Source organism: Symphodus melops (assembly GCF_947650265.1).
Source record: "Symphodus melops genome assembly, chromosome: 8".
Classification (NCBI taxonomy): Eukaryota; Metazoa; Chordata; class Actinopteri; order Labriformes; family Labridae; genus Symphodus; species Symphodus melops.
This window is the reverse complement of record NC_136698.1, coordinates 18,582,735-18,592,701: the sequence shown is the minus strand read 5'-3', so window position 1 is coordinate 18,592,701 and position 9,967 is coordinate 18,582,735. Positions and strand designations below refer to the sequence as shown.

Genomic DNA, 9,967 nt, shown 5'->3' with positions numbered 1-9,967 from the left:
AGAAAGCCACGGCTCTTTTGATTGGCTGTTACTGCAGCGGAAGTTAATTGCGTCCCCTTAAGTGTTCCGGGTGGTTTGCACGATGGCGGTGCCTGCAGGGAGGTCTGTGGTGTTTGTGACTGGAAATGCGAAAAAACTGGAAGAGGTAATGAGTGAAGGTGTTTATATCAGAGATGCACAGACACCCAGGTCTGTCTTCTACCAGGACAGATTATAAACAATGAGCACGAGCGGTAACGTGACCCACAACCTCTTTACTTCATGTGTCACAAACCAGTATTAACAGATTTATTTCATTTAAATGTATAAATTATTAATTCCGTACATGTCAAACAGAGGTTACGGTTCAGAGAAAGAAGCTGTTTTTTCTAAGTCTGTTTTTGTTCCTTCAGGTCATCCAGATCCTCGGAGACAAGTTTCCTTACAAACTGGTGTCCAGAAAGATTGACTGTACGTATCAGAAGTTGAGCTGCAATTGTCAATTATTAGTTGTCAACTAATACATTAGTCAATATTCCACATGGTGCTTCTTTCCCTCCTCATTATTATTATTTGACAGTTGTTTCCAAAGTATGGGTTGTGAGATGCCTTTCAAAAAAGGATTAACATTCAAAATGATTTAGAAGTGTATATTTTACACATATTATAAAATGTATACATAAAGTGGAAGTTTTCACATGATAGAATGTACTGTAGGTGTCTGCTGCTCTTTAAAGATGAACACTTTTGTGTCTCCCGAATTTCCCCTCCAATAGGTTTTATCCACACTGTGTTAAAGTCCACTAATGGAAATGAATTGTATTTGTCTTCTGGTCTCTCTTTAAATTAATTACAAGATACAATTAATGTATGGTTTTTAGGCTTTTGTGTTCCCAGTGTTTGGATTGGCCTATTAGAGCGTGTGCGGGCTCCGTGCTGTGGTATTTAGCCACCTCAAAAGGACAGTGGACGGTTGCGAGTTGAAAAGTTTGCAAACCATGCAAAATTAAAAAAAATTAAAATCTTTTTCATCACTGAAGTCACTAAAACACTAATCCATCATTTAAAAAAGGGAGATAATCTATAATGTATAAAAATGTTAGTTTAACCCCTCATAGGCAGAGTTATAATGTTCCTCTTCTCTTTGCTTTGTTCCTCACAGTGCCAGAGTACCAAGGTGAGCCCGATGACATCTCCATACAGAAGTGTAAGGAGGCTGCTCGACAGGTACAACACCTATTTCAATCCATCTGTTTTTCATCATTACGTTCCAAGCAAGGTCATAATAGTTTCAGATGTGTCATCCGTTTTTCAAAAGAGTTTGTTTTGTTCTGTTAAAGTCAAGTCCAGTTTGTTTATATAGCACATTATAGTTATTCAAAGTGCTTCACAAATGACGTTAAAGAATCATCTAAACAATGAAGTAAAATAAAGAGTCATGAGCAAGCTCTTTCTAATTATTAACTGACGTAGCTGAGACACATTTTAGGATATTAGTTAGCTCTCCATTTTTACAATGCCATGTTTTATTTTAGTTTCAGTGAACAAAATTGTTTTTACATTTTAGTTTGCTTATCTTCTTCTGCGATCTCCTCATGAAGCTGATGTGTCCTTCATGTTGATGCATGTCTTCATTGTCCTCAGGTGGACGGGCCGGTCATAGTGGAGGACACCTGTCTGTGTTTCAGGGCTCTGGGGGGTCTGCCGGGTCCTTATATGTAAGTCGTATAGCTTTTTTAATTTATTTTTTTTCCTTTAAAGTCCCTTGATGAACTGAAATAATTACAAAGGGACCTTTTGTCATGCAGAAAATGGTTCCTAGATAAACTGCAGCCAGAAGGTGAGAGTGCCAGAACCTGGCTTAAATTTTTCAAATATTGTTTGACATTTCTTTCTCTGATCCGTTTGAGCTTTCTGTTTCAGGTTTGTACAAACTGCTGGCAGGGTTTGAAGATAAATCAGCGTGGGCTCTATGCACTTTTGCGTTCTCTGCTGGGAAAGATGAACCTGTGGAGCTTTTCAGAGGGAGAACAGAGGTAAGAATATTTACCTCTGTATGTTTATATGTATGTGTATTGCTTACTCACTGTTCACCTCTTCTGCTTCCTCTTGTAATTTTAGGGACAAATCGTGGACCCCAGGGGCCCTCGAGACTTTGGATGGGATCCCTGTTTCCAGCCAGACGGATACGACAAAACGTTAGTGTCTTCTTTTAACCCACAGGGGGAGCCAGATGTCATACCAGAAAACTTTTCTTGTTGAGTTCAGCATACTACACATCAGCTTATGCAACATTGAACAGTAATAAAAACAGGAATTAGGAAAAGTAATTCAGATTTTTCATTTTTGAAATGGTTATGTTAAAGTCCAATTACCGAAAGGAGAACATTCTTTGGTATTTTTCAGCATTCTCAGAATGTAAACTCTTCATACTGATTTCAATTTTTTATGTATGTCCATTATGATCTTCTACATGTGTATTAGGGTTGTCACAATGACAGATTTTTAAACTATTATCCAAATATTGGGTAATTTCTTCATTTGATTCACCAAAACTACAGGCAAACTCCCACATACTGTCTAAATGTTACTAAAACATCGGAACTAATGTTTTCACGAAGTTTAAAGATCCACCCATCAAAAACTTTTATGTGTTCTAATTTAAAGTTTTGGTTTCAATATGAGCTCAAACTATGAACTTCATGAATCAAAAACAAAAAAGGTTTAACGCAACACAGCAGGAAATGAAGACATTTTGATGAGAAAACAAAATGATGGATTTTTTCCTGGCAACTTAAAGTATCAGAAGATACATACTTGTTCGGAGATATCTTAGTAAAGCAATAAAGAAAATGTTTGGATAAGCATTAAGGGTGTCACAAAAACAGAATTTTAAACTTTGATATGATTCTAGTAAAAAATAAACGATGGAAGCTGGCATGATCACTGTGGTGACACAAGGTGCACTGTGGTGAGTTTAAACTGAAGAAAGAGGCGAAAAACGTACCAGCTTACCCTCAAGCAGTCTGAGGTGGTTCACAGGCACTGTTGTTTGGGAGAGATAAAAGTAGGAAAGAAGGGAATGAAAACTGAAAAAATGTTGATGCATGTCAACCTAGTAGCTTTCCCCGGGGCCGTTGTAATATCGATATTTCTTTCAATAATACTGCAACAAAATTAAAAGTCTGAGGCCAACATTAGTTAATTTCTTGTTTTATTTTACCAAACTTACAGTGACTTTGAAGGTCTACTGCAAAAACCTTTTACTGAACACAAAATGTTTTTCAAAAGACGCAAAAATATTTCCCAAAACATGTTAATTTAACTTATTTCCTGAAATGCTAAAACATTTTGTAAAACCAAAAACCTTTCAAGAGACGTTTTTGTGTCATGAAATAGTTTTGTGTTCGATGAAATGTGTTTTTTAGTTTCAGTTGTACAAACTTTACTAATGGATATGTTGCCAATGTTTTCTCGCAAGTTTCACTACATTGATACCAAAGATCATTAGAATAACAGTTTGTATTAATTTAAAAACATGTTATTGAAAATTATTTAGGTATCCAACATTTTGACACCTGTATAGTACTTAGGAGACTGTGTGTGTATGATAAACATTCTGACTGTGGTTTACTGTACATCCCTGCAGTTATGCTGAACTGCCCAAAGAAGTAAAGAACAGTATCTCTCACCGTTACCGGGCGCTGGCTGCCATGTCTGAACACTTTGGGCGAACCACCAACACTTCACCACAGAACAAGAAGAAGAAACAGGAGGACTGATGGACTGTTTGCAATCTGGAGCATCAAACCTCTCGATCAGATCTGATGATGCAGATTTACTACTTCTGAGATAGTTTTTAATGTGTCCCTCCAAAAAAAACAGATCGTGACCTGTTGTTTCTGTGCAGCAGAAAAAGTCGAATAATAAAGCTATTCTGTATTTTCCATAAACTTTTGGTGGATTCTGTTCTTTTTACTAAATAATTCTGTCTAAGTTTGCTTTTTTTTTTAGGGACTGTTTATGTTTAATCTGAACCATGTGAATATTTTACAGTTTATCTATATAATCCAGATGCATGTTTCATAGAACCTTAGAGGGCTGACAGGGCAGAGACTGGGAGGAGATCATAAATCATGAAGTCCGAGCTGCAGGGTCCTGATGAGAGCTGCAGACCACAGAACAAACACAGCAGAGATAACGGGGGATTGTGGGTAATTAATGACCGCAGGGCTGGAAATCTCTGAGCAGGAAGTGTGCACACACCTGTGACTGATGCTTTCCAGACAGACCCAGCATGTTACAGAGACAAACATAAATGCATACTCCTCATAGACTGAACATGTAAATACATACAACACACACACAGACATGAGATGGGAACATAGAAACACATTTAACAGCATGTTTTCTTTTCTTTCCACGTGAAATGTTTATAGTCATGTACGATAAAACTTGAGCTCTTGCTTATTTTACTGTTATTTATAAATCAGAAAGTTAAAGTGAGATTCCAGCTGCAGGCTGTGACGACCACACGCCTCTGTTTGCTGGGGTTTAGTTTGAGGACGTCGTCAGGAAGCAGCAGCCTGTTTTGATGAAGAACAGGAAGCTGAAGTCGTCTTCATCTGGGAGGCGTCAGTCCTCCTGTCAGCAAACACAACGTGTGTGAGGCTTCAGCTGAGCAGAGGTCAGAGACTATGTGTGAAGATCTCTGTGACTCAAAGTCAACACAGTAAGAGCTGCAGAGCCCTTTCCTTCACACTGAGCCTTCTGCAGAATTCACAGTGTACAATCTGAATTATCTTCACTAAGAAGGAGCCTGACTAGTTAAAAAAAAAAAAAACCCACATGCTTCCTGTGACTCTAACTCAGTTATCTCCTCTGTACAAAAACCATCAGATGTCCTCATGAGAAGTCATGAGCATTTCCTGAAACAAACTGGACATATGTCAAATATCAGATCAGAATTTGAATCATGTTCTCACCGTTCACATAAAACAAGAGAACACTTTACAACACTTCTCTCATTGATAAGAAAAATATTATTTTTTATTTTGGGCCATAATGTAATGTTGCTGACTTTGAGTCGAAATTGTGTGTGAACAAAAAACATTTTCTTTGAATTAAATCTAACCATCAGAGAAACACATTTCAATGGATTGCAATAAAAATGAAAAACAAACAAGTTATCATCACAGGTTCAGCTGTAACAATGAGTCAGGGCAGATCATCCACTTACCTTTCATCCCTCAACTTTACAGTTTTGGAAAGACACTGAGCCTTAAATCCCCCAAAGCTGTGGGCTCAGTGTGTGTGTGTGTGTGTGTGTGTGTGTTCTATCATTTAATTATTTGAATTATGTTATAATTGATGACATGAAAACTTTGAAAAGCATTTTTGTCTGAATAAATAATCATGAAAATGACTTGCAGGTTTAGATGTTGTGACGCTTCACTCTGTTTATACAAATGTATTGTTGTCAGTGTTTCTTTTTCTTGGGTCTGTTGTGTTCGTCTTGTATGTCCTGTCTCTCTAAATGTTACTCTTTGATATTACTGTGAAGCAAGGTTTTAAAGTTTGATATGGTTTTAATAAAAATGGAATGATATCCAAACCTGTTTGATACCAATGCAACAAAAATAAAAGTCCTAGACTCCTAAAAGTTAAATGGGTGATTTCTTGTTACAAATTCATCAAATTTGCAAACAATTCAGAGAGTGTGCACAAGTTTGTCTGACAGACTCTTTCCTCTTCTTGTGTAGTTTTATAAGCTTTGATACAATATATTATTAATATAACAGAGATTACGCAGCTGAAAGACATCTGGTAATGAAAAGCAGCCTTTGTGTCTGGCAGGACCTGGAGGAGCTCAGAGATGTTCTCCTGATGTGACCTGTGAGTCTGCAGCCTTTAAACCCGTCTTCAGATCTGATCTGCAGTCAATGATCAGGCTTTATTACAGAGAGAGAAAACCAATAACAGAGTGTTTGTTTGAGCTGGTCAGAGGGAGGTTTTCTACAGGAATGCGTTCCTCTGGACCTCTGGCAGGACAGGATGAGCTGTGAATCAGTTATGCTGGCAGAAGAGGATTTGAGAGGTTTGATGTGGCTTTGAGAAGACTGACTGTACTTTAGTTTATGTGCTGTGTAATGTTTACCTGAAAGTCATCGCTGTGAAGAGTTCTAGTTTGCAGCACATTAAATCAGAACTTCTTTCCTTTAAATAACAGCACATGGAGATGAGGAAGACACTGCTTCTCTTTTTCGCTGCGTCACTTAAACGCTCCAAACCTGACTCCTAACTTCCAAAGTAACAAATAGTGAGGGTCACTTTCCATTCGATACATTTTATTTTTCAACAGACTCTCCCTCACATTTAGTTTTTTCCAGAGCTTTTAATGGTCTGGACTAATGAATGAGTCCAGCATGAGTCGTCTGCCGTGAATGATGGAAACAGTTGACCTATTGACTCCTGCAGGGATCCGTCTGCTCACTTTTTACCATGCACTCTCTGAGGACACAGAGAACATTACCTCCTTCTTACCTGCTACACAGGGAGCTTATATGTCTAACCTCAGACTGACTTTGACACTGACAGAAATGGGTTGTTAGAGTGTCACATAGCAGTGGTGTTACAGGGTGAATATTCATTAAACGAGCGGCCTGTTATTGGAGGGATTTAGCACTAACGATTTGGACATGGCCTGACCTGGTTAAACAGATAGTTTAAATAAGTCACTGCTAAATATATTTTACCATGATTGTTTTTTTGTCAATAACCAATGATGTCAACTGAGGATTTGCTACTTTTTTTTGTCATAATGAAGTTCAGTGAAGAGTCTTTGGGTTTTAAACAAACATAAGTTAGACCTAATCATGGGTTTATATTCAGATGTCAAAACCCATTTTGGTTGAGCGTTTAATTTGGCATCTTGCATTACTAGGTTTATAATGCTCTGTTTTTTGTCTTTTAGTTGCCCTTAGTTTGAATGCAGCTCTATAAATAACTTGCTTTTTGGATCGTGCTCGAACAGAGATGCTATTAAAGACGTCACTTCAAACTCTGGGAAACTTTGATGAGCCTCTTCCTTATTTATTTTTTTTAAATACACAAATAGACTAAACAGGAATACAATCAAATGCTCTATGGATAAAACGGCCGTTAACTTTACAGCTAAGTAATTATTTTAGTCAGAGAAGATTGTGCAATAATACCTTCCTGGAGCCCAAAGGGATATCAAACGGCTTTAGTCAAATCAAAAGTTGAAAAAGTTAAAACACCCTTTATCCACTCACTTTTATAAAGATATAAAGAGAAATGTGTTTATATTTATGATCCTTTCATAGATTATTTTGGAGAATAAGAGAAAAGATTGGCTCTATTTCATGCACACACTTTTCTTAGGACTAAACACAAAAAATAATCTTAATATTAAAACAATACTGTCACTTCATTTTTTTGGGGGGGGGAAACTATTTTAAACTTCTTTACTTGGCTGGAACACTTCATTTGCTGTTGAACAGGACTTGATGTCACACTTTCTATAATAATTTATCTAAACAAAGAATTTTTCACAAAAAACAAAAACCTTTCGTCAAATGCAAAAATATCTCGAGACACAAAAACCACCTTTCATGAATGCTTGGTTTGTTTTGCGGTCGACCCTCAGGGCCTCTGTAGAGACAGTACACCCCTCGAGTCATTTTAGCACATCTGTAACTTAGTGACAGAAAAATATTAAAACATTCCCAGACATTCATCTGTAACTTTTATTATGACAAAGATATCTTACCAGGATATGTTTGGTGTTCAGTCATGAACAAACACAGAACAGGACTTTTTTTTTCTGCGTGGCTCTGTGTTGGGAACAATACAGTCTTATAGGTTTGGAACCAATCAGGGCAAAGTCGAGAGTCTGGTGTTTGAAGAACCTTGAAGAAGTAACATGTCAAAACTTTGAACACAAAGAAGAAAAGAAAGAGCTAAATATTTTTGAAATATTTAGACAGTGTTAAAGAGCTGGGCTGCAGTTTTTGGTCATTAAACAATATATCCAATATCCAGTATTTGTTGCTGACTTTTGTTGTTCCTTAAAAAATTATTGGATCTTTACTCAAATCATATCTGAGGTGAAAGAACGGGTATTGTGACAACCCTTCAAAGAACAGCAGAGTCCTAAGAATGTTTAAATGTGTCTGAGACCAGCTCAGGTGATCCCCACAGAGAGAGATCAGTGTCTGGTCTATCCAAACAGGCCCGGGTCGTGCAGGGTCAGGGTCTGCACAAGGCGCTGGAGGTCGTGCATTGTCCAGGGCTGTGAGTGTGTCTCGGCTGAAGCTGCACTGCTGCTGGAGGGACTGATGCTCTGAGGGTCGTTGAAGCTGATCAGGATGTCTGTAGAGAAGCGAGGCAGGCGGAGCACAGCCAGGTGTATGATCACAGTGTTTTTAGCTTCTTCGTTGAATTTAGACACGCACTGAGTCCCGGTGAGCACGCAGGCAGAGCTGCAGTCTGACAGTGACAGGTCAGACTGAGGCACAGGCTCAATACCTGTCACCTGGAAGTTACCTGGCTCTGAAGCCTTGTTACTGCCCGCGATGTCCTCAAAGTGATACCTGGCTGCGTCCTGGTTTGACACCTGAGCCTGGTACTCCACCAGCTCCACGATCAGGCTCTGGTCCGTGAGCTCATGTGCAAACACTTCCTGGTTGTCCGGGATCTCTCTGAGCTGGCTGGTGTCAACAGAGCGGTGAGGTAGGACGGCTGAAAGAGCTCCTCCGAAAAGCGGCCGAGGCTGCGGAGCTTCGCCCGGGGCCCGCTGCATGTCTGACCGGGAGACGCTGCTGGAGAGACGGGGTGGCGAATACAGACGCACCGGAGCTCCCAGATGTCACACAAACACAACTTACTTCGAGAAATTAAACAGAAAAAGTAAAATAATAATATATATATAGATCTGAAAATATTAATTTAGTATCAGTAAGCTTGCCAACTAAGCTCATGCTCTCTACCGGAAAAAAACTTTCTCTATTTCTTCGTCATCTAATTTTAAACCATGTTTAACGCCAGTCAGGCGCACGGCTGCCCCCTAGATGTGAGGCTGACTTATACTTTTAGACAGACTGATGGAATATATATGTACAGATATTTAGGTTAACCAAAGTTTTAACCTTTTTCTTTCGGCCAAATTGCCAATAGCATATCACACAAATAAAAGCAACAAAAAAAACTTCACTGAAAGTCCATGATTACAAACAAACATTTGACCAGATGCCAGAAACTTCTGTTCTAGTTTATGTCTCTATTTTCACAGTTACTTTACATATTTCATTACATGATTTCATTTTTTCCCCCTCTGGATTCACATGAGGAGTTTGACTCTACACAATAAATGATAAACAATCTTGTTTCTGTTACACAGATGTGCTCTTCTATAAGTGCTAATTTATGCTTAACTGTATCATAGTGTTTATCATAATCAATATATTACACACGTGTTCTTTGTCTTTCCACAAGTAAAGTGTACATTGTTCGTTTTATTCTATTAGTATTTTTCTTATTTTTACTATATTTCTCATTTAATTACTGTTAATATGTATGTCTTTAACTTGTCGCTGATGATCTTTTCACTCCCCTTTGAATTGTTGTAACAATCACATTTCCCCCGATGGGGAGTAAATTAAAGTTATTATCTAATCTTTATTTTTAGTGCAACATATATAAAGAAAATGTGTTACGTTTATTTAACATTCATTTATCATGGCAGGTGTTTTTGTTTATTCATTTAAAGATGATAAATGTTAGATCAATAAAGAACAGAAGGAGAAATGGAAAGGAAAAGAAAAGAAACATCTGCAGCACTGCCTCTCCTCCCCCAGATGTTCGTGTTCGTTTCTGGTGTTACAGTGTATACAGTGACCGTGCTATCTGGTGCCTTTCAGCCAAATGCGTTGTGGTAGTCCTAGCTAGTTACAACAGACGTTGAAGA

The 9,967-nt window shown here is 38.2% G+C and overlaps 2 protein-coding genes across 2 annotated transcripts; one reads left to right on the top strand and one right to left on the bottom strand.

Annotated features, from left to right (window-relative positions):
- The first annotated feature begins 18 nt into the window (after window positions 1–18).
- Window positions 19–3,932, top strand: itpa (inosine triphosphatase (nucleoside triphosphate pyrophosphatase)). The gene is made up of 8 exons (XM_079349834.1): window positions 19–145; window positions 393–450; window positions 1,142–1,206; window positions 1,624–1,697; window positions 1,788–1,819; window positions 1,903–2,015; window positions 2,101–2,177; window positions 3,629–3,932. The coding sequence occupies exons 1-8, from the start codon at window positions 83–85 to the stop codon at window positions 3,759–3,761; spliced, it is 615 nt and encodes a 204-aa protein (XP_079205960.1). The 5' UTR covers window positions 19–82; the 3' UTR covers window positions 3,762–3,932.
- Window positions 3,933–7,443: 3,511 nt separating this feature from the next.
- Window positions 7,444–9,195, bottom strand: rangrf (RAN guanine nucleotide release factor). The gene has a single exon (XM_079350911.1). It carries the CDS (start codon window positions 8,801–8,803, stop codon window positions 8,222–8,224), a length of 582 nt encoding a protein of 193 aa, XP_079207037.1. The 5' UTR covers window positions 8,804–9,195; the 3' UTR covers window positions 7,444–8,221.
- Between the last annotated feature and the right edge of the window lie 772 nt (window positions 9,196–9,967).